General features: G+C 41.6%; 1 protein-coding gene across 2 annotated transcripts in view; it reads left to right on the top strand.

The window, feature by feature from the left end:
- Nucleotides 1–646: 646 nt before the first annotated feature.
- The window catches only part of Ube2u (ubiquitin conjugating enzyme E2 U), a 66040-nt gene continuing 41227 nt past the window's right edge, over nt 647–25459 (top strand). For both annotated transcript variants that reach the window (XM_060365965.1, XM_060365966.1), the window contains exons 1-5: nt 647–1051; nt 2935–3016; nt 4144–4236; nt 9089–9186; nt 14917–15037. In XM_060365965.1, the coding sequence (XP_060221948.1) occupies nt 986–1051; nt 2935–3016; nt 4144–4236; nt 9089–9186; nt 14917–15037 (460 nt within the window). In that variant the 5' untranslated portion in view covers nt 647–985. The remainder of the gene's footprint in view (nt 1052–2934; nt 3017–4143; nt 4237–9088; nt 9187–14916; nt 15038–25459) is intronic.

Genomic DNA, 25459 nt, shown 5'->3' on the forward strand with positions numbered 1-25459 from the left:
TAGGAGAGGCAAAATGAACCGGAGGCAGCCGCCATTCAAGCAGGAATCACATGTTGCATATTAGTTTAAATCTGTGGCTGGCTGTCCAGCGAGGAGATGGTCTGTGTCAAGTGACAGGGCTGTCGACTTGAGCAATGCTTGGTAAGTGAGTGTAAGCCTTGAAGAGGAAGAGAGTTGGGCTTGCTTTCGGCTCTCCAGCCTGGAAAAGAGGAGGATGAGCTGGGGTAGAAGCCTCGCTGGGAAGCAGGAATGGTTTCAGTTTCAGCAATTGGAGCGTGGAAGGTTTTTGCAAAGGGCAGGTGGGTGATGGGCTTTGGATGCCAGTCTTGTGTTGTTATTATTATACGTGACAGTCAAAGAGAAAGGACAGGCACGGCTGTGAAGCTTCTGCGAGTTACAGGCCAAGTCCTGGGACGCAGAGAAAACCCACTACACCAGCGCGGTCCTGGGCCACTGAGGCCGTGGTCCAGAATGCTGCCCTCCTTGGCCTTACCCGGTTGAGACTGTTCATTGGTTGGTTAAGAGGACCTACAGTCCTGTAGCTGATCAGAGGAGCGACCTCGCCCCGCCTCCAGCCTGTTGCTTGGCAACTGGTTTGCTTGGCTCCCGGAGCTGACACTGTCTTTCACTGTGAGGTAGAAACAGAACTTGGCCAGCGCTGTTTTGGAGCTCGCCCTTTCCGTTCTGTCTCCGCCTGCCAACAACACTGGCTTTTCTCAAGTGGCGCCCCAAGTTTGTCTTGGGGTGGAGGCTGGTAGTGAGACAGCACACATAGGAGGTATCCCAGTCTTCCTTCGAGAGGTCCCCGATTGGAGGAGTCATAGGTGCAGGGGAAAAGCCACGATTAAACCCTAAACTTAGCAATCATTTAACTGGGCAGAGAGTAACTGTTAACCAGGGATGAGGGAGTAACCCGAGACCCCAGCCAAGAGCTCTGCCCTGAGTAAACTGAATAGGTCCGGGACAAGTGCCCATCAGCCTCGCCATGTACTCCAGAGCTTACATCTTGCTGCAAAGAGATTGGCTGGAATTTCAACACAACCCAATGGAGGTAAGTGCAGATTTGTCCCCAGAAACTAGAAGATCATTTCTTTCTTTTCTTTTTCTTTTACTTTTATTTTTTGTTTGGTTTTGTTTTTGGTTTCTCTGTGGAACAGCCCTGGCTGTCCTGGAACTCGCTTTGTAGAACAGGCTGGCTTTGATCTCACAGAGATCCGCCTGCCTCTGCCTCCCGAGTGCTGGGATGAAAGGCGTGCCCCTGTAACTCCTGGCCCACTACATCATTTTTCTGGTCCTTTGTTTTTCTTGTGTGTGTGTGTGTGTGTGTGTGTGTGTGTGTGTGTTCTACTGTATACTCTCTAGAACTTTTTCTTTGCCTCCTAATTTTAATACAACAGGAAAAAAAACACCCTTTGCCCCAATGTCACAGGGTGAAGTTATTGGCATTCATTTGCGCCATGGACTAAAAATATATGAAAAATGAAGAATGAGAGGGAGAGAGGGGAAGTACAATAAAAAGCAAACATAGAAACAGAGTCATCAGTACACGAGCATGTGCAGTGGTCCCCAAAATAGTGCGGTCCTTGTTAGTTCAGAATACATGATCTGTTTCACTCCTACTATAAACACAGTAAAAGAGAAAGAACAAAAGCCCTCCCCGGAGAAGCTTAGGATGGACCGAACATTGTGCCTCTCGTGTCAAATGCCACTTCCGTAGCTGTTCTCTGGCGTGATAGAGTTTAGTGACGGGCTCTGTCAGCACAGAGAGTGTATACAGACAGATGCAGTGCTCTCCTTGACAGTCACCTAGCACACCTATTCCCTATGCTGGCTCAGACGCACTTGGCTGAACTTACTCAACTTACACTCAGCATAGCTGCTAAGGTTTTCTGTGAAGCACATTCTTGTCTCTTCGTAGAGACAATACTTGAGTGTGGGGAAAGAGTAAGCTTGGAAGTTTAATTTAATTTTCTTAAGTAACCTCTATAAAGTTTAATATGAAAAATAAATTTTAAAAATTTCTCACATCAAAATTAACCAGATCCAAAGTAAATGCATTCCAGTGAACTTCCAAACAGTTAGAATGGCTGCTTAGAACAGACATTATAGAGCGCCCCACTGCATTTTACACTTTTACTATTGAACATATTTTTATGCACTTATCCATTACCAGAAACAAACAAAAATTCATGATGAAGTTAGAACCATAAAAACATTTGGCTTTAAAGTCTCTTCTGTAACACAAGAAAAAAAAAATCACTCATAAGCACAGGTAATGGACACGAGTTTGGAGTTTTTTAAGAAAAGTGTTTCTACATCACACCCTCCGTGTAGCTTCCAAGTCATCTTCAGAAACTTTCAGGAAACACGCACTTTCCAATTGCCAACTGGCTCCTTCTTTTCTAACTGAGATCCTAAATGGCCGTGCCCTGCACATCCACTGTACATACATACTGCTGCCTTTTTATTTCCACTAGTGATTTCTATTCCTAACAATTTGTTCTTGTTGTTGCTGTTCAGTTGGTTGGTTGGTTGGTTGGTTAGTTTGGGTTTTTCTTTTTCTTTTTTTTTTTTTTTTTTTTTTGTTTCTCGAGACAGGGTTTCTCTGTGTTGCCTTGACTGTTTTGGATCGTTTTGTAGACCAGGCTGGCCTCAGATTCACAGAGATCTGCCTACCTCTGCCTCCCCGGGTGCTGGGATCATAGGCGTGTGCCACTGGGCCCTTTGCAATTTGTTTTTAATTTAATGTTAGCTTGTGTGTTTCTTTACATCTGCCTCAAGGCATACAGCACCTCCCTGTATCAGCAAATGAACTGTCAGGAAAAAAGTCAGAGTTTTTAAATTCAGTGTAACCCAGTATCTGATTTTCAAAACTATGATACATATTTCAGTCTGCTTTCATTTATTTATTTGTTCGTTTATTTTTAATGACAGGGGATTACTGCTATTCCCATAAATGATGACATGATGAGTTGGAAAGCTGAGCTCAAAGGACTTCAGAATTCAATTTGGGAAGGTTCGTGTTTTTAAAATCAATCTGAGAAAGAGAGAGAGGTAGAGAGATAAAGAGATGATCTAGGGAGCAAATCCAGGACCTCACTCCCATCCTTAATGTTACTATACTTTTAAGAAACAAACACAATAAAGTATATTTATCAAGGATGTCTGCCAACAGTCTCATAAGATCAGAGGATATCTATCAAAATTCCTGTTGACTTCAGTTTTCTATAGTTATTTCTTGGTGTTCCCTTTATGGTTTTTCCCTAAATCTCCAGAAGCCAAATTCTCAAGGAAACCGGCCGCCTGTGAAACTCGATAGTCTCACGAAAATTAACAAAATTCGTGAGTTTTTTTTTCAGTTATTTATTTAAAAGAGATTCTTTGGCTGAAGTGGGTGAGATGGGTACATAAAGCAACCATGACAGTAAAATCTATGTTGCTATGGATTTTGGAGAGAATGCCAAAGAAGGGAGGGAGATCAGCCATCACACCTGACATCCTGACCTGCAGGAGTCAGCAAGGCTTTCTAAGGAAGCAACATTTGAGTTGGCAGGTGAGCATCAGCCAAGTTCAAAGGGGAAAGAACATTCATGTTACAGGCAGGAAAGGCTGCCGCAGATTCTGGGGAGGGTGAGTTCAGCCAACACCAGAGGAGGCAGTAGGAAGGGGATGGAGGTCGTGAAGTGACAGAGCTGTGGGGAGACTGAATTTTTGGTTTTGGTTACGTGGAACAGGGTCTGCTCTGCAGTGCAGAATGGTCTGTGCAGTGTGAAGGAGTTTAAGAAAGTCATGGGGAAGCATGTGGTGATATGATATGGCTACGCAGGAGCAGTTGCTGCCAAGCCTGATGTTATGAGTTCCATCCTCAGGCCCCTCGTGGTAGAAATGAACTCTGGCCAGTTAGCTCCCTACACACTCGAATGCACACACACACACACACACACACACACACACACACACACTTACACAATAGAGAAAGAAATAAAGAAACAAAGAAATGATATAAAATTTGAAGAAGAAAATGACATTTAAGGAAAAAAAAGAAAATTATGAGTAGGTTTAATCATAGGGGGGCCTCCAGTGTTCAGTCCGGCTAGAACTAACCATCACACTTTAATAGAATTGTTCCTTTCTACATTACAGGATTTGTCTTCGACCTGACAATAGATTTTACAGAAGAATACAACTTTGTTCCTCCAGTTGTGAAATTTGTAACAATTCCTTTTCATCCAAATGGTAAGGACTAAACGAGGCACTCACTGTTGTGGCTTTTTCTTTAGCAACTGATAAAGTAAGAATACTCATTGGGAAAAAAAAAAAACTTTTAAGAGGCAGAAGAATTGGCAATCTCTTTGGATCCTGATGGTTAACGAAGCCATGTTCAATATTTTACCAAACCCATTCTCATTTTCCTGTGTACACATTTTTCCAGTAGTTGAGATGTCACATATGGTTTTGAACCTAGGTTTACTTAAAATGGCATGGTCTTTTTCCTGCATTTAAAATTTCTTCTTTTTAATTATGTATGTATGTGAAGCAGGGGTTGGGGGGTTGGGGGGATGTACACATGGATGTGGTGCCACTGGAGGCCAGAGGAGGGCTTTGGAGCCCCTGGAGGTAGGGGAGTCAACAGTGTGAGTGCTGGGAACCAAACTCAGGAATGCTGAGAAGCCCGTCTCCCCAGCCCCTTTTCCTGCATTCTTATACATTCTGTAAAAGATCGAATTAAATAGTCAAAAATTACAAATATCCGTGGGTTGTTTATTATTTTAGTCAAGCGTAATTTTTCACTTTATAAAAATAATAAGCAGATAAGTGTTGACAAAGAAAATACATTAGGTTTCTGTGCCGAGTTATATAGGTAAAGCCATTTCCTGAAGTACTGCTTTTTTTTTTTTCTTTACACAATGTAATATTACTGTTTGTGGACTTGTATGGTAGCCTTTCTATGAAACTACTGAAAACTATAACATTTAAACTACAAAAACTTTTAAAGACATCTGTAGCTACACAAACTAAAAAGTAACAACACTACATTCTGGGAACTTGGAGACCATTTAAGATCCTCAGAACAGAATATCTGTACATCAAGAACTCTTGTGAGCTAGCAGTAAGCATTGTGCAATCCATGAACAAACACTGGGTAGAGGAAACAAAACAAGTCAGTCTCATTACGAAGAAAATAGATGTAAATTAAAACATAAAATAATGTGATTCAATACTTCTGCTCACAAATTTCTTCCTTCCTTCCCTTCTCCTTTTCTTTCTTTTTTTTCTTCCTTCCTTTCTTTCTTTCTTCCTTTCTTTCTTTCTTCCTTTCTTTCTTCCTTTCTTTCTTCCTTTCTTTCTTTCTTTCTTTCTTTCTTTCTTGCTTTCTCTTTCTTTTGGCTTTTCTGAGACAGGGTTTCTCTGTGTAACAACCCTGGCTGTTTTGGACTTGCTTTGTGGACTGGGCTGGCCTTGAACTCACAGAAATACACCTGCCTCTACCTAGGGTTAAAGACTACCATGCCTGGCCTGTTTATAAAATGTTAAAAGACATTAAAACGAAATTTTAGTAAGCTTGGGCAGACATTATTCTTTGACATAATGGTGACTTTTCAGGGAAGAGATTTGACAATTTCTAATCAGATATAAAACACATGTATTTTCTTCAGGCTAAAATCCAGGTTTAGAGAGATTATTCTGTAGAATAGTAGCACAAGAGTATGTTATATTGAAGGATGCTCATTCCCAACGTAACCCATAGTTTTGTTGCAGTCTCTCACATATACTTCAAATCATCTTTGGATTATTTTTAACAGTGAAAATGCAATGTGTATGATTGATACATTATATCGTTTCAAAAATAGTGACCAAAAAAAAAAAAAAAAGCCTGGACAAGTTTGGTATAAGTGCTATTTTTTCTGAATATTTTTGATCCTCAGTTGAGTCCACGGATTTTGAACCTGTGCATACAGGAAATATATTACAATCACAATGTTGGGTTGACATAGGAATTTTTTTACAAAACAAGTTTTTAAGTGAAACTTTCTTCATACTACATCTTTCCCCTATGTAGAAAAAGGAAGACCTGTGAAACCTGGATTTTCTTGCTCACTGCAGTGTCCCTAGATTCATCATTGCTTGGCACATAATAGGTGCTTACATCTCTCTTTAATAAACTCATCTGGGGGGCCAGCATTGCTGACCAGCCTGACAATCCCCAAAACTCACATGGCAGAAGGAGAACCAACTCCCACAAGATGTCCTCTGACCTCTAGGCATGTATTGGAATACATATGTATGTGTACATGCTTGCATGTGCACACACACAAATAAATGAATGTAATTTTTTAATAAATAAATATACTGCCTTTTACAAAATGAGGCTTGGAACTGAATCGTTGCTGGTTTCTGGGCAGAGACCAGCCTCCAGTTCGGTCTCTCCACCATGGCCAGATGCCTGGACCTCGTGGACTCTGAGCTGCAAATCCTGGTCCTTCTGACTGCAGTAGCACCCAGGGAGAGGAGGGGGATGCCTGATTCTCAACAGTGTCAGAGTCACCGCCAGGCCTACAGATTTGGTGTCACCATCATGGTGTCCCAGCTGAGTTTTTCTTCCAAGAAGAAAGAGGACAAAAACATTCAGGCGGTGGTGAGATGCAGAGCCATGAATGGAAAATTAGCTGTTCAGGAGGAACAAATTGTTGAGTTGGTTTCTTGAGGAGGAGCTCAGTAAGGCCACCCAGTTATTTGTGGATACTAAGAATGAGTTTGACCAATGTAAATCTAACCTGCAAACCAAGACCAAGGGACTTAAAACCACTCAGCAACATTATCGGGGAAACAAAATTACAACTTGTTTCGGTTTTGGAAAGAACTCGAGAAACTTCATGACAATGCCAGCAAGTTGCTTTAGGCAGTTAAAGGTACCACCAGGGATGTATCTGGTCTCCATTCTAAACTGGAGTTTAAGAGAGCAACTGATAAACACAGTGCTGAAGCTCAGGATATTTTTGGCAAAAAAAAAAAAAAAAAAACAAAAAAACCCAGAATGTTCAATAACAGGGAAGAATTAATTAAGGATGGCAGTGCAAAGCAAAAGGCCATTCTAGAGGCTCGTAAGACACTGTTTGGTAACCTTCTAGTGTCTTCCAGTGTCTCTTTCTGAATTACACACCATTGCCATGACAACACTTGAATCTCTCATGTCAATTCCAGAGAATGTATCAGCTCGTGTTTCCCAGATTTCTGGCGTGATACTGGAACAATCATTAGCAGCACAAAGCACAGCTGTGCTGCAAGGACTGATTAATGAACCCGTGGCTGATCCTCTCACTTCCAAGATCAAGAAAGAGCTCTTTCCGTGTGCTGTGCAACAATCTGCATGAACGCCAAGAAAATACAGTTTCTTCCTCGGTTGAATTACAAAGGCTTTATGGAAACCTGAAGGAAGAGCTGAGGACAGTAAAGGAAACCCATTAGCAGGAATTTTGCCAGCTAATCAATAGTTGGCCAGAGAGGTTCTGTGCTTTGGAGAAGAAGTGTGAAAACGTCTAGAAACCACTGAGCAGTATTCAAGAAAAGACAGAGTGGAAGTCTACAGAAACAATCAACAAAACAATAGTTCACAGTAAAACAGAAAAAAAAATTTGCTGATTCCAAGGGATTATTGCAACAATACCTGCTAGGTGGGTCACCCCTTGAACCATATTCTTCACTTCAGCCCCCCTCAGTAATGTAACTCTCTAAACTGGGAAAGCAAAACTCCACACCGCCAGCAGAGGCAGATGGAAACAGAATGGGACCACATTCACTTGGTGATTTGCTTAGGGCCAGACACTGAAATCTGGGGCCTCAGAACTCAGCCAGTGTGTTCTTACAACTCCTGAAGCATCACCCAACCACTTGGTCTCAGGTCTCATTCTTAAGAACTGTAGCTAAATGAACAGGGGCCACGTACATCCAAGGGTTACACTGCTTTGGTTCAAACCTTCATGCAGCCTCTTCGGCTCTGAAGACTTGAATAAACCCCCTCACTAAACCTCTGTGCCCTCATCTATGAAGTGGGGAGAACATGAACTGAATGAGATTGTGCCCATGGCACGGACGGAGCGCACCATGAGCGCACCTGAGCTGTGCTTAACCTCAGTGACTCCAGCATTCTTTCATGGGGGCCCTCAGAACTCATAAATTTCTCACACTTAGATTGCTGTTTCAATTAAAAAATGCTCACAGCTGAAAATAAATAAGCCTAGAACTATGTTGCAGAATTATTTTTAAAACTATCATTCCATGTGATAAACACGTGAGCACTTATAAGTATTTATACAGATGGAAGATCAATGTGACTTAAGAGTAGAATTGTTAGGCAGGGAACATTCATATTTTACTTTATATTTTCTTGCATGCTTTTTCCCCCCAAAGTCCACTGTTATTTTTATAATTAAAATCTAGTTTTGAGGCTGCATTTGTGCAAACAGAAGGACCTGACTTTGAAACACACACACAGGCCTCAAATAAAATAACCTAAGTTTGAAATTGCTAGTATGAAATTGCCACACAGGTGCCTATAATCAGATAAACACAAAAGCTGGCCGACCCTAGATATCCATCCAGTGTTTGCCATTGTAAGAAATAGGGAAAAGTAGCCCATGGCAGTTCAGTGTCCAAGTGGGTTACATAGTAATGAGAAGAGGGACTGTCTCTGACATAATCTGATTGGCCTGCTCTTTGATCACCTCCCCCTGAGGGGGGAGCAGCCTTACCAGGCCACAGAAGATGACAATGCAGCCACTTCTGATAAGCACTGATAGTCTAAGATCAGAAAGGAGGAGAGGAAGACCTCCCCTATCAGTGGACTTGGGGAGGGGCATGCATGCAGAAAGGAGAGGAAGGGTGGAATCGGGAGGGGAGGAGGGAGGGGCTTATGGGGGATACAAAATGAATAAAATGTAATTAATAATAAAAATAAATAAATGTCACTCACCAAAAAAAATAAAAGAAATAGGAAAAAAGAAAGGGTAGAAGCAATAATTTTCTTGATGTATCATTATGATGCTTCATATGTTCTGGATGATGACATCAATGCATTATTTTAATACAGTAGACCCATCTACCGGCCAGCCCAGCATAGACTTTTTGGAAAACCATGAGATGTGGGACACAAATTATACACTAAGCAGCATCTTGCTTGCTCTACAGGTAAGATACTGTTATTGTAACTGTGTGTGTGAGAGAGAGAGAGACAGAGAGAGAGAGCACGGGGAGGGGGGTCTCTTTAATACAGATCCTCACTATGTCGCCCTAGGCTAGCTTTGAACTCGTGATTCTCCTGCCTCCACCTCCTGGGGGCTGGAATTACAGGCATGCACCACCATGCCCAACTTAACACTTTAACACATATTCAGCTTTCTTCTGTGTTCCAGACAGTACTAGCTGCGCTCTCTCTCTCTTTCTCTCCCTCCCTCTCTTACAAGTTCATATCAAACCTGGTGAATAATGACACGGATACTCTTTCCTCAGGTCAATGTCTGGTTCCCAAGTGGCACATTCACCACAGGATCACATCTTTAGAAGCATATACCACCATCTTATGGTTAACCCCTAGCCATAACTGTCCAACTGTCTCATCTAATGAAAAATTTAATTATTTCAGTAACATTATTTGGACTGCTCAGGTAAAGGTTAGCGATAGCCTCCCCAGGAATCTATTTATCATCAGTAATATTGGTGATGATAAATTATTAAGTTTTGACCATCTGGAACACCTGGAGAATAATTTTAATATAATGGGAAATTTTCACCAGAATTATAATATAATTGCTAATTGTTATTCATGAAAATAAAATAGTTGCTACTCTGATGAATCATCTTAACAGAGTAAAATGTAACTTTTCAAATGATTCAGTTCATATTCATGCATTCATTCATTCCACAAACATGTGTTGAGCATCTGCCAGTGTGAAACTGGGCTCTGATGGAGATATCTCCAACGCAGGCCTGGGGAGTTGGCTCAGCGGTTAAAAGCATTTGCTGCACTTGCAGAGGACCCAAGTTCATTTCCCAGCACCCACACGGTAGCTAACAGCTATTTGTAACTCCAGTTCCAGGAGAACCAGGACCCTCTTCCAGTCTCTGCAGCCCCAGGCATGCATATGGAGCACAGTCAAGCACATAAAATTACATACATACGTATATGTATGTGTATATGTGAGTGTGTGTGCATGTTTGTGTATCTGGATAGGTATATATACAGGAAAACTCTAATGCCAATCTTATTTACACTTCTTCCGATCTCTGCTTCTAAGTTTCTGTTTAGAACCGTCCATCGGCTCCCAGATAGTCTAAGAGTTTCAGTGCAAAGCCTGTCCCAGAATAGAAGACCTGCTTCATGCATTTGAGCTCCAAATCATAATAAGCAATGAATGCTGCTCCCATTTGCGTCCCTGTGATTTTCTGCGCTCACACTGCTTGATGTAATTCAGATCAAAGAGAATTTACAAAGTTGTAAAGTCTTAGGCAGTACAAATCCAAGCAATGCTTGAACCTCAAGTAAAGCTGAGCCCTCCCCATAACATGGCCACCCACCCCCCTTCTTCCCAGAATCTTCACATTACGGGGCTCTTCACATCACCGTCAGGTCAAGCGAGTCTCTCTCATATGTCTTTTCTGATTACTTTTCCTAGAGCAGGATTATGGCTGTGGTTTGGAGGGGGCTTGCTTTGCCAGGTACCCAACAGTATTCAGATTTCCATCCAAACCCTGTGATATGTCAGTGCACACACTATCTCCTTCCTGAACTGTTTTCTATTGGATTATACCCCTACTGAAAGGTGCCAAGGAACTGAGTTTTCACTTACTATTTAGCAGTTCTATTTAAATCACTGTCTGTGACCAGTGTCTACTAGTAATGGATGATACAAACCACAAGCCATAAATTACTGCCTGCTTCCTTTTAAATGAAAAAAAAAAAAAAGCCCATAGTTCTAAAAGCCATACTGTTGCTGTTCACAGATGGTATTTTAAATATCATTTACAATATTTTTAAAATACTGATTATATCCACTAAAAAAATTACAGTCTTAAATAATTAGAAAATTTCGAATTCTACATAATATAAAAAGGTAAATATTATCCATGAATGGTCCTTGGTTGGAGTATCAGTCTCAGAAAAGACCCCTGGGCCCAGATTTTTTGTTTCTTTTGCTCTCCTTGTAGAGCTCCTGTCCTCTCCATGTCTTACCATCTACTGCTTCTTTCATAAGATTCCCTGCACTCTGCCCAAAGTTTGGTTATAAATCTCAGCATCTGCTTTAATACCCTGCTGGGTAGAGTCTTTCAAAGGCCCTCTGTGGGTAGGCTCCTGTCCTGTTTCCTGTTTTCTCCTTCTTTCAATGTCTATCCCATTTGTTTTTCTTAGTGAGGATTGAGCATCTTACCCAGGGTCCTCCTTCTTGCTTAGCTTCTTTAGGTGTACTGATTTTAGTTTGTTTATCCTATTTTATATGTCTAATATCCACTTATAAGTGAGTATATACTGTGTGTGTCTTTCTGCTTCTGTGATACCTCACTCAGGATGATCTTTTCTAGGTCCATTTGCCTGCAAATTTCATGATTTCCTTGTTTTAAAATGCTGAGTAGTATTCCATAGTATAAATGTACCACAATTTCTGTATCCATTCCTCAATTGAGGGACATCTGGGTTGTTCCCAGGTTCTGGCTATTATGAATAAAGCTGCAATAAACATGGTTGAGCAAATGTCCTTGTTGTCATGGATATAACTTAGAACCCCTGCTCAGATGTAGCCCATAGCAGCTCAATATCCAAGTGGGTTCCCTAGTAAGGGAAACAGGGACTGTCTCTGACATGAACTCAGTGGCTGGCTCTTTGATCACCTCCTCCTGAGGTGGGAGAGCAGCCTTACCAGACCACAGAGGAAGACAATGCAGCCAGTCCTGATGAGACCTGATAGGCTAGGGTCAGACAGGAGGGGAAGAGGACCTCTCCCCTATCAGTGGACTTGGAGAGGGGAATGGGAGGAGATAAGGGAAGGAGGATGGGATTGGAAGGGAATGAGGGAGGGGGCTACAGCTGGGATACAAAGTGAATAACTGTAATTAGTACAAAAAAAAAAAGGAAAAAAAAGGTAAATATTAACCCTTCCACAAAACGACTTTCAAAACCATGGGCTGCAGTCAAATGGATTCCATCACTTACTGAAGATCCAGAGCTTTCTATTTATCCCCTGAAGAGCTTCTTGCTAGTGAAATGCCAGCACCACGTGGCTAACTTAAAGACTGAGCCTTTGTCCTCTTTGGCTCCCTTAGCAGCACGACTCACTTGCGATATACTAATATCCTAATAACTATACTAATAGCATATACTGATACACCGATTTTTAAAAATCATCAAATATATGCAATCCCTGTGTCTATGCTTCATGAAAAAGCCTCACACACAGCAGTTAAGGAGAAAATACGCAATGAAAATTTCCAGGTGTGCCTTGATCAGTAAGACTCTCTCCCCAGCCAGAGACCAAAAGCTCGCTCCTGAAGATTGGTTTCATCTGCTTCCCACCTGCACTGTGGGACCCACACTGAATCCTTATTTAAGCAATTATTATGATTGTGGAAACATAGCTTGAATGTGCTTCCCTAAGAGAAAAAAACGCCAGTAATAATGGAGAATTCTGGTCGGTTTTGAAATATCAGATGTCAAATGATTACTTTCATTAGTGAAAGTCTGCCGCAATTCCTATACTTTTTGTTTTGGTTTTGCTTGTGGCTTTCTGTGTGCATTCATTATTGACTGTGCGTAGGTGCTACAGCCGTGCATGCAGGGGTCAAAGGACAAACTTGCTGGAGAAGTTTCTTTTCCTTTTCTTTTCCTGGGGATCAAACTCAGGCAGCACAGCTTGGCAGCAAGTGCCTTTACCCAGGGACCACCTCTCTTGCCCTGTTTTTTTTTTTTTTGTTTTGAGGTAGGGTCTCGCTGTGTAGCCCTGGTCGGCCTCAAATTCACCACCTCCTGCTTCCATCTCCTAAGGTATGTGCCACCGCATGTGACTTTTTTTAATGTAACTTTCTTACATTTGTCTCTTTATTTAGGAGTGGCAGGCCATGAAACACAGGTAGAGGTCAGAGGAAAGCTTGTAGGAGTCTGCTCTCCTTCCACAATGCGGGTTCAGGGATCAAACTTAGGTATTTGGGCTTGGTAGCAAGTGTCTTTAACCACTGGGCTATCTTGCCTGCCTGACTCTTTTCCTACCTTCCAAGCCGCCATTACCCATTTGGCTCTGCATCTACATTTAGGTATTCGAATAGTGTCCTAGTTTGTTTATCTGTTGCTGGGTTAAGACATTAACCAAAATTAACATGGAGATGAGAGGGTTTACTTACCCTTTCTGATCACAGACCGTCACAGGGGGAAGCCATGTCAGGACAGAAGCAGAGACCAGGAGGGAGTGCTTTGCTCGGCGAGATGCAGCCCAGAACCACCTACCCGGAGGTGGCACTGTCTACAGTGGGCTGGGCCCTCCCGCATCAATCATTCATCAAGAAAATGCCCCACAGGCTTGCCCACAGGAGAAGCTGATGGAGGCATTTCCTCAGCTGAGGTTCCCTCTTCCCAGACGGCCCCAGTTTGTGTCACGTTGACGAGCAAAAGCAAACTGGCACAAGTAGTAATACATGCCGTAATTCTTTGGACTGTATTCTATTAACCTGCATGATATAAAACATGTTGCTCAAAATGTTGAATTATGAAATAAATATTGGCAGTTATAGGGCAAAGCAAGTTTTGAGGTTACTAATACACAGGTCATAGTCTAGCAAGCGATTTGGGTCACCACTGGTCCTATGTTTGGCCTAGATGCATGGACTTTGTGGGGTGCAGCACCTTAAAGAGGTTCCCCCAAGACACTAACCTACGAACTACTGTGAATGGTATACATATAGATTTTTGGCTATCAGTCGGCTGACCTTAAGACACGAGGGTTAATCTATACTACTCAAAGTGTTTACGCTCTCTTAGCATTAGATGGTAGAAAAGCAAAGGCTGTGGAAGGGATGGGGCCAGAGGAAAAGCCAGGTTCCAACCTCAAGGAGGTTCTCTCATACCATGGCTGGCTCTGAGATGCCAAATGTCAAAGGCAAGGACTGAAGGCACATCTCTAGGAGCAGAGTGTGGTACACAGCTAACACTCTGGCTAAGGAGATCTCAGGCCTACAGCTGCAAGGAACTGAATTCTGCCAGCCTCGGACATGGATGGACACGAAGGCATTCTGTCCAGAATCTCTGACATGAGCCCAGCCTGCTGACGCTCATCTTCTGACTCGTTCAATCTGGAAACTAGTCCTACACCCTGGACTAATTTGTGGCAGTGACACAGTCCTAGAAACCTATTGCTGATACTAAGTTAATCATTTAATGACCTGAAGGGGTAGAGACGTGTGTGTAAACTCCAGTACATATGTTACCTGTTCTCCAATGCTTAGTTTACTTTACATGAAAGTCCAATTTAAATTTATGCTAGGAATGAATGCTATAGGGAAAAAAACCTGATGCTTTAGTCCCAGTGTTTCATAAATACACAGTATAAAACCAAGACAGAATGAGTTGCCCAGGATGCTTTTCTATTACTTTTATTTGTTGAGGTTTCATTTGTTTTCAAGACAGGGTTTCTCTGTGCAGTCCTGGCTGCCCTGGAACTTGCTCTCTAGACCTTGAACTCACAGAGTTCCACCTACCTCTGCCTCCAGAGTGCTGGGATTAAAGGTGTGCGCCACCACAGCCTGGCTGTTCCGTGTTTCATATCTCCAGGAATATATATTCTAGGCACTTACTAAATGTTTGTTGAGTTTATGTGTATTAGTTTTCTTGTTATTCCAAGGAACTTTTATTTTAGACTTGTTTGTTGTGTTTTCTTCTAGGTGTTGCTTTCTAACCCTATCCTGGATGCTCCAGTGAATTTGGAAGCAGCCCGACTGTTGACGAGAGATGAGACTGTGTATCAAGAAGTAACTCAGAAATTAATACAGCCAAAATCACCACGTAAGAATTACTTGGGTACTTTTCCTTGGCAATGAGCGTCTATACATGAAATGTTTAAAGTAAAGCAAATCCATGATTGAGCAAATAATTGACCTATAAGGAATATTTTAATATTTTCTGTATCATTTTTAGTAATGAAGTGACATTTAATTTTCTCTCCTATAGCTACTCGTCAAATTTTAATTTAAATTTTATTTATTATCAGCATGTAGTTTACATGCGTAGGCAGGCACAGTACGTGTGTAGTAGTGGGAGGGACACTTGAAGGAGTCAGTTCTCTCCCGTTATTGAACACGTCATCAGGCCCATGTAGCGGAAGATTTCACCACCTGAGCCATCTTGCCTGCACAGTACGCTCCTTTCTGAAAGATCATTTAAGCCCAGTGTATTTCCATGCTGTGGTCATGTCAGGGGTACAGATGGATGCTGTCAATTAAAGTTCATCAGCCTATTATCTTATGGCATCTAGCTGTAATCCTCACATCTGAGATGAAGGTTTCCCAGTCTCTTCTCATGGTACCCCAGATGGTGCTGGCCATGGCCGCCTTTCCTCTTGTTTAACAAATTATTCTGCATTTTTTTTTCCTGGGCATTTCTTTCCCAGATATTTCTTCTAATAGTCCCGTGGGAATGACACTGGAAGCTCTCCAGCCTTCTACTCAGTTATTGATATCCTTGGGTCCCTGCCAGCATGCTCCACTCTTTGGGCTGGCTCTTCCCACCTCCATTTTCCTGTGTCGTGTCTCTAGCCAGCGAAGCCCAGAAGGCTTTCCCACAAGCGAGCAGTGAGACATAGTTCTTTCTTACCTATCCTGCCCCTCCTAGAGGCGTGCAGCAACCTGCCACACTAGTACAATTGCCTCTCCAACCAGCAGACTCTAATCACTTCGAATACTTCTTCTCTTGTATTTTTTAATAATTTATTTAATTTTATTTTATGTGCATTAGTGTGAAAGTATCAGATCTCTTAGAACTGGAGTTACAAACAGTTGTGAGCTGCCATGTGGGTGCTGGGAATTGAACCCTGGTCCTTTAGGAAGGACAGATGGTGCTCTTAACCACTGAGCCATCTGTCCAGCCCTTCTCTTGTATTTTTATCAGCCCCACCTCCACTTTCCTTCACAGACCCTACTCATCCCAGTCCATTCATAAGGCTTGTAATAGCTTGTACCATCATGGTCAAGTTCAATTTTTCCTCCTCCAAGGGCTTTTGGATCTGATACAAATTAAGCAGTATTAATCAGAAGTATTCTCTAATGTCTCCAGATGTATATTCTTCTCTTTTCTTCCTGCTTTTGCTGGCACTTTTGAAGTTGACCCGTGCATAGAGGAATGGTATTGCTCTACTCTGGCAGTATTCCTGGCCTACCAGTATTCTGTACCATCCAGATAAGTTCTCTAGAATACTACTGGCTCTCAGTAAATATTTGTAAGATGAATGAAGAATTCGTAGTATTTACCCTTTCACTGAAACCTACTATATCCTCATTACAAAGAAATACTGTATACAGTAAAGTTATGTCCATGTGCTGGCAAACAGCAATTTTTAAAACTGGGTTTAAAGAATTTCCTATAATAAATGACTTTATAGAATAGATTCCAGTTTTGCCCTACTGTGAGATAAACTTGAAATCAAAAGCATGGTGGCATATACTTACCATTCCAGTACTTGGGTAGCAGAGACCCAAGTGAACCCAAGCCTTGATGGGTGAACTCAAGGCTAGCCTTAGCTATGCAGCAAGATCTTGACTCAGATAAAAACAAACAAGAACACTTGGCTGTCTTACTTTCCCCATTTCTGTGACAAGAATAATCTTTCAATGCAATTTAAGGAAGAGAGAGTTTAGTTTGGTTTTCAGTTAGAGGTTAGAGTCCACTGTGGTGAGGAAGTCACAGGGATAAAAGCATGAGGCAGCTGGTCATGTTGCATGTATAGGCAAGAAGCAGAGAGCGATGAATGCTGATGTAGGATACAACCCCAGAGAATGGTGCTATCCACAGCTGATGGTTTTATCCACCTCAATTAATCTAGAGACTATCACACAGACATGCCCAGACGTCTATCTTCTAGAAGATTCTAACTCTCAAGTTGACAGTAGAGATTAATCATTACAGCTGTATCCCTTGTCAATATGATACCCAATGACATCACTTTTTTATTAATATAATTTTTTATTTATTAAAATTTATTCACTTTGTATCCCAGCTGTAGCCCCCCACCTTCATCCCCTCCCAATCCCACCTTTCCTCCCTCCCTCATCTCCTCCCATGCCCCTTCCCTAGTCCACTGATAAGGGAGGACCTCCTCCTTTTCCATCTGACCCTAGCCTATCAGGTCTCATTAGGACTGTCTTTCATGGTCTTCCTCTGTGGCCTGGTAAGGCTGCCCAGCTCTCAGGGGAAGGTGATCAAAGGGCCAGCCACTGAGTTCATGTCAGAGACAGCCCCCGTTCCCCTTATTAGGGAGCCTATTTGAAGACGGAGCTGCCATGGGCTATATCTGTGCAGGGGTTCTAAGTTATCTCCATGAATGGTCCTTGGTTGGAATATCAGTCTCAGAAAAGACCCCTGGGCCCAGATTTTTTGGTTCTGTTGTTCTCCTCATGGAGCTGAAGACCCTTCCAGGTCTTTCATCTCCCCCTTCTTTCATAAAGTTCCCTACACTCTGCCCAAAGTTTGGCTGAGTTTCAGCATCCATTTTAATACCCTGCTGGGTAGAGTCTTTCAGAGGCCCTGTGTGGGTAGGCTCCTGTCTTGTTCCTCATTTTCACCTTCTTCTGATGTCTATTCTGTTTACCTTTTTGAATGAGAATTGAGCATCTTACTCAGGGTCCTCCTTCTTGCTTAGCTTCTTTAGGTGTACAGATTTTAGTTTGTTTATCCTATATTATATGTCTAATATCCATTTATAAGTGAGTATATACCATGTGTGTCTTTCTGCTTCTGGGATACCTCACTCAGGATGATCGTTTCTAGTTCCCACCATTTGCCTGCAAATTTCATGATTTCCTTGTTTTTAATTGCTGAGTGTACCACAATTTGTAAATGTACCACAATTTCTATATCCATTCCTCAATTGAGGGACATCTGGGTTGTTTCCAGATTCTGGCTATTATGAATAAAGCTGCTATGAACATGGTTGAACAAATATTCTTGTTGTATACTTGAGCATATTTTGGATATATGCCTAGGAGTGGTATAGCTGGATCTTGACTTTCATCTAATATCTTCTACTCTTGTCCCTAAACTCTCATGTTCAACTCATACTATAAAATACAATCCAGCTTCAAATGTCCCCATAATCACTAACACTTCCACCAATTAAAAGTCCAAAGTTCTCACCTCACCTAAAACTCAAGCAAATCATTTAGTTGTTAACTCTTCTAAAAGGAAAAGAAGTTTAATACTTCTAATATACAGTGACACAGAATAAGCATTCATAATCCAAAAGGGAAGAACAGGGGGATAAAGAGGAATGATCAAATCAAAGCAAGACCCAATCCAGCAGGAAGAACATCAAATCCTGCAGGTCCACATCTGGCATCTGGAGTTCATGATTTGATCTTCTTGGCTTCAGTGGGTTTATATCCTCCTAATCCTCCTGCTCTGTTGCCCATAGCATATGTAGAAACTGCTGTGCTAGCTCCATCCTATGCCTGTAGCTTGCCTCTGCAGACACCCCATGATCCCGGCATCCCCAGCCTCCTGACATCTCCTTGTAACTTAGGCTCCACCTTCACTGGCCACTTCAGGCCCTCCTCTCAGGGACTCCAACATTGCCACACTGTCTCTCCTTACACACTGTCTAAAACTATGAATCGGAACCGTGAATCCCTCGATCTTGTAGAACAGAGCAAGGAACCTCTTTGGCTTGGGCTTTCTTCCTTTAAGTGAATTTGGATTCTCTCAAGGTCCAGCCTCTCGTGGGTGGGTTTTACCCTTGGAGCATGTCCCCGCTGTCTCTGTGAAGCACGAGCTTCTTTCCTGAGACAATTACAGGTGTTTTCCCAGCACCAGCCTAAAGCTCTCCAGTCTTGAAATTCTCCCTGCCAAACAAAATAGTCCATTAATTTTAAGTTCAGCTCCATTCAAGTTCTCAGGACACAGGCAGAATAAACCCAGATTCTAGGCCAAAACATCACAGGAATGATCCATCCCAGTTCCCGATGGAGTCCTTGTTCCCTCTGATACCTCACAGGCTGGGCCTGCACTGTCCTCACATCTCTGGTCATTCTTGTTTCTCAGGTTCCCACCAGACTCATTTAAACTCTGCTTGCAGCATTAAAGACCGTTTCTGGCTCAAAGCTCCAAACGCTTGCACATTCTTCCCTCAAACCGGTTCCAAAGACCTAAAAACAATATGGTCCTATTTCTGACAGCAAAGGTCCCACTCATCAGCACCAAACTAATGCGTTAGTCATTTTTCCTGTTACTATAATAAAGTGCTCCGACAAAAGCAACTCGAGTGAGGAAGGGTTTGTTTTGGCTCATGGTTTGAGGTTATCACCGTCCGCAGTCATTCCAGAAAGTCATGGATGCCGGTACTCAGCTAGCTTTCTCCTGTTTATACTACAGGCTGGAAGCCCCAGAAAGAGAGCTAACCAAGTGAGTGAATCTCTCTGCCACAGCTAACCTGATCAAGATAATTCCTCACAGACATGTCCAGACGCCCATCTCCTGGGTGACACTAGATCTCATTAGGCTGACAATGGAGACTGGCCATCACACTGACCTTGTGGAGTCAGTCTCCTTTTATTATCCATGAGTAGACAACATCCTTACAGCACACCATTCAGAAAAGCAAGTCCAATCATCCAACATCTCAGGCAAACAAGCAATGACTGTTTCATTTGCATGTGTTAGGAAATGTGTAGAAATCAAAGCCAGTTTTTAGGCATCGGCTGACTTGTCATCTTGGCTGTTCTGGGAGTAGAGTCTAGGACCCCATAAAGAAGTGACTTTCTGAGGTTAGTAGGGGAATAATTTGCTGACTCGGAGGAGCAGCTACTTTTATACACCAGGAGGAGAAAGTGACAGGAAGTTTGCTCAGCTCTGTATTAGAAATATGTCTATCTGGACCTGTGTGAAAACTACATCTGCTTGGAACTAACTGCCTTCAAACACCTGCTAAAAGGTCTCTTAAAGATTGTAAGAATTGTCACTTTTATACAATATATATGAAATGTTACCAAAGAGATCCAGGAAAGCCATAAGAAGAATTATTGTCACGTTTTAGACTATATAAATTTGGGTCAATACATGAGAAACAGGAGGCAGCTCATTTTACCACCTCAGGAGGCATTAACTTTAGGTTAGAACTGTGTCCTCAGTGCCCAGTCTAGTAGCTGACAGGAGGGAGTAACAAATGAAAAGAAAATCCCCTCAAACTTAGATCCAGATTTTACTTCACAGTTTACTTAGTGTCTGCAAGGGCTTTCAATCATCTTGTCTTCACCACCTTATCCTCAGGGAAGAATCCAAGAATGAGGTGCCTAGGTGAAGGCCACATAGCATCAGAGACTGCCACAGGCTTCCCAGTCTATCTTGTTCCCAAGTTTATCGGGGTGAATACAATCACTTGTTAGGGTCAAATAGTAAGAATTTGCACGTGTGAAATGGAAGACCGATGCGAAATACCTATGTGCTCCACATGGAATGTCACATTTCCAATGGCCAAGACTCTGCTCAGCTGACACTAGATCAAAGGTGGTAGCGAAGGCACCTTTTCGACATTTGCAGAGATGGCCCACAAAGGAAAGATTTCTGTGTGGCCTTAGGACACTATAGTCCTATGCTTACACAGCAGTCAACATGCCCTAGGCCCTTTAGACAGTAGCCCCTCAAGTCCAGTTTCTATGGCTTTGGCCCTACCTTGTACCAGTATATATCTTGACAACACTGGAGATGTTTTCCTCAATGGTCAGTGTCTGGGATTCATTTATCCTAAGCCCCAGCCCGGCCTGCAATAGGTGGGTATGTGGGCGTTGCCCACCCTCCAGAATCACCCCAAATAACTTAAGCATTTGTCTGTCCTACACAATGATCCACTCTCTGAGTTCCAGCTTGTTTGATGGTGACCCAGTGACTTTTTCAAGCCTTAATAGGCCTTTGTCCCGGTAACCTCGTTCCCGTATCTAGATTGCTCACACCCCCCAGGCTGCCTGGTACCGCCCTGATAGAGTTAACACTAGTGACCCCTTTCACATGCAGTATGCTAGTATGGACAATGACTTATCAGTCAGCTGGCAGATGCCTAACTGACTAATCCTAGAACAAATGCTGCTGTAGTCGCATCCTTAATGATAGACAGCATCCCACAAGTCCTAGCGGGCCAAGCATGAGGAGCAGGTCTCTAACTCAAGTTGCTTAAACGAACAAACGAGACCTGTGACCAAGTATTAACTCCATCAAAACGATGTTCTTTTATAAATACCAGGCTTGATTTAGTAGAGTTAAGAAGCCATCTTCAGCATTAGCAAAGAAGATTGTTTCCTGGTTAAGTCAGGAGTTAGATGAGAAGACAACAAAGGGTCGTCTGTTGTTTCTCAAGCTGACCTTGTGAAGTTTGATTTCTGAGTGCTTTATATGGTCAAAATATTGTTTGCCTTTGACATTTTAAACACAAGGTTTATACAATTTTAAAAATCTTTGCTTGAGGGAAAACCTCGAGTATAAAAATAGGAAAACTGAGTAAATGGTAACTGACTCTGATATAACTGTTTTTGTCAGCCAGCTAGCTTCTACCACGTAGCTTTTGATAAAGGAAGACCATCTTGAACTTCAGATGCTAATCTGAACAAACTATACTGTAATAAACTGTCAGATGAGTCAATAAACTAGCTTATATAACCAACAAATGAATTAATATCTAAGTAAAAAGAACCACAACATTAGGATTATAATACACTTTCTCAAAGCCTGTGTTCTGGCCAGTCTTATGTCACCTTGACACACAAACTGGAGTTATCTATAGTGGGGGAGACCTCAACTGAGGAAGTATCCCCGTAAGATCTGACTGTAGGGCATTTTCTTAGTGAGCCCTTCCTTAGGGGATGGGCTCAGTCCATTGTGGGTGGTGCTGTCTCTGCACTAGTGGTCCTGGGTTCTACTAGAAAGAAAGCTGAGCAAGTCACGGGGAACAAGCCAGTAAGTAGCACCCTTCTGTGGCCTCTGCTTCAGCTCCTGCCTCCAGGTTCCTGCCCTGTTTTAATTCCTGTCTTGGCTTCCTTCAGTGATAGACTACAATATGGAAGTATAAACCAAATAAACCCTTTCCTCCCCAACTGTTTTTTGTTTTGTTTTGTTTTTTGTTTTTTGTTTTTTGTTTTTTTTTTTTTTGTCATGGTATTTCATCGCAGCCACAGAAACCCTAGCTAAGACAAGTTGGTTTTAAAATTCCTACTGCATGTAGCCTTTCACAAAAGTCCATACAGAAGTACCTTGTCTATTATAGAATAATTAAGCTTCCTGCCATTTCCTCCTCCTGGTATATATATTCAGATACATTGTGTTCAATTTTTAATTAGGAAAATGTAATAAGCATTTGATTCTCTAGTTCTTTGAAAGCCTGATAAAATCTGCCAGTGAATCCATTGGGACCTGGACTTTTTCTTGTTATTCATTGTTCTGATTTTAATTACCACCCAGTTCATTGGTTGCTGGAGATCTGTTTAAGTGGCTTATATCTTCTTGACTTAATTTATGTCATATGTATATAAGAATTTACATTTCTTCGAGATTTCCCAGACTTTTGGAAGTGTAAGTTTACAAGATACTCCTTAATAATGATTCTCTGGGGTTTTTTTTCTGATGGAATTTATATTAACTTCCTTTTTTTTGATACCTCTAATGTCATTAATTTGGATGTTCTCTTTACTTTGATTATTTGACTAGTGATTTGTTGATCTTATATTTATTTTTAGAAGAATCGACTCTCTGATTGATTCTATGCATTATTCTTTTAGATCCCACTTCATTACTGTCTGCCCTATCTTTATTATTTCTTGACATCTGATGCTTTTGGACTAGGATTTGTTTTGTTTCTTCATGAGTCACTGGCCCTTCAGCAAGTTTACTGTTCAGTCTCTATTTATTTGTGCTGTTTCTTTAGATTTTCTTGCTATTGATTTCTACTTTTATTGAGTTATAATCTAATAATGTATGAGATTATTTTGACTGCTTTGTATTTGGTAAGGCTTTATTTGCAGCCAACAATGTGATCTACTTATATACAGAAAGTTCAGTAGGCTGCTGACCAAAAAAGGATATTTTCTTCCCATTGGATGAAATATTCTGTAGCTATCTGGTAGGTCTGTTTTATCTGTGACATAGATTAACTCTGGGGTTTCTTAGTTGATTTTAAGTATGGATGAATTTGGAGATAAGAGTGAAATAAATGACCCATTATTATTGTATCAAAACCTATCTATCCTTTATATCCATTAGTGTTTGTTTTATAAAAATAGGAGTCACATTGTTTGGTACACACATATTTATGATTGTTTTATATTTTTGATGTATTGTTTCCTTTAACAATATGTAGTCCCATTCTTTATCTCTTCTGATTCATTTTAGTGTAAAGTCACTTTATCTGCCATCAGAATGTCCACGTAAGATACTTTTAGTTTTTGTTCACTTGATAGATTACTTTTTAATCTCTGATTTTCAGCTTATGGATGTCTTCTGTTAAAATGCATTTCTTAGACACAACAGAAGTTTGGATCTAGCTTTTTAAATCCAATAATCTATATGTCTGTTTGTGTTATTGAGCTGAAGCCATTTACATTTCATAGTATTAGAGAGATTTATTAACTTCTGTAATTTGCCAGTTGTTTCTCTGGTTGGCTGGATTATCATTTGTCCTTTACATTTTCTTCTCTTGGTACCAAGGGTTTCCTGCATCACTGTGAGGCATGATGGATTCCCTCCTAGCTCTCCTTCATTCCGTCTTTCTCTCCCTGAAGTTTGTTCTTCCCCGTCCCCTCATGATGAAATTACCCCTCTCATTGCTCTATATGTAAAATTTCTTTAAGTGTCTTTGGCAGTGCTAACGTGGTGGCCACAGACTGCTTTATTTGTACTTAGCTTGAAATGTCTTAATTTCTCCATCAAATTTTTTAAAAAAGCAAACACATTGATGGATATAGTAGGCTTGTTTGGCAATGATTACCAAGGATTGAAGTATGTCATCGAGAAGATCTGATAATTTCCCTCTGTGGTGTCACCCTCTTCATGCTGCTCACGGTGGGCCTTTGCTTTTCACCTTTGACGTCTTGACTCTATGTTATGAATTTCTTCTCTGGTCATATCTACTTAGGATTCTAAATGCTTCTGGCATTCAAATGCGGTTTTCTTTCTCTAGGTTTTGAGAAATTTCCTGTTATCATTTCTTGGGCGGTCCTCTGTTCTTTCTTCTGTTCTTTGTATTCTTGTTTTTTTTTTTTTCTTTCTCTCTCTCCAGTTCAACTTCGTTTATTGTTTTGTGGGGTGTGCAGTGTCGTGAACACGCAACTGAATGCATGTATAGGTCAGAGGACAACTTCATGGAGCTGGTACACCTTCATGAGGGCTTTGGGCATCAAACCCGAGTTGCTAAGCTTGTGCAGAAGTGCCCTTACCCACTGTGCTTCTCACTGGCATGGTTCTGTCTTTGTGTCATGTGTCCAGACGTCATGGCCATGCTATCCCACCCCCATTTGATACTCTCCTTATTGGTACAGTGTTCTATCAACCTGTCCTGATGTTCTTCCTTGTGCTTGGTTGGGCCTATTTATGTTATCCGTTGTGCTTTTTTATTTGATTCATTGAGTTTTTCAGTTTTTCTTGCTGAAGTTTTCTTTCATGTTGCTGACTTTTTTCAACCATACAGCTGATTTCTTATCCACATTCTGACACTTTCTTCTCTGTTGCTGACTTTCTTCTCTGGGTCTGGATTGAATCATCTTCTTGTTTGTATCCTCTCATGGGATCAGTTTACCAGAATCTACATGAAGGAATCAAACGGAAGCCATTTTGAGCAAAGCTTCCATTTGGAATAGGGGCCAGATAAAGTTAAAGCTCCCAAGAACTCCCTGGGTAACTGAATCCTGCTTGGCAGAGAGAGACATGTATACAGGAAACTGACATCCTGGTTGGCCAGTTGAGACACAAATGCTAGGCAAGCCACCCTGGCACAGATGAATCAACCAACCAATGAGAACAGCGAACTGGTCTTTGGAAAGTTCCCTATTCCTGAATCCTGATTGGTGGAAAAATGTAACTGTAACTTGGCACAGATGTTTGTGGTTTATAAGCTTTAAAGCTCTGTAACATTCTGGCAGTGTGGGGAGAGGGAGCTGTCACGGTTCAGCTCCCGAGTTGGTTCTGTATCCCTGATTAATCAGTAGTGGCCTGATTACAATAAATTTTGTTTTGTTTTGTTTT

Source organism: Meriones unguiculatus, chromosome 12, assembly GCF_030254825.1.
Source record: "Meriones unguiculatus strain TT.TT164.6M chromosome 12, Bangor_MerUng_6.1, whole genome shotgun sequence".
NCBI lineage: Eukaryota > Metazoa > Chordata > Mammalia > Rodentia > Muridae > Meriones > Meriones unguiculatus.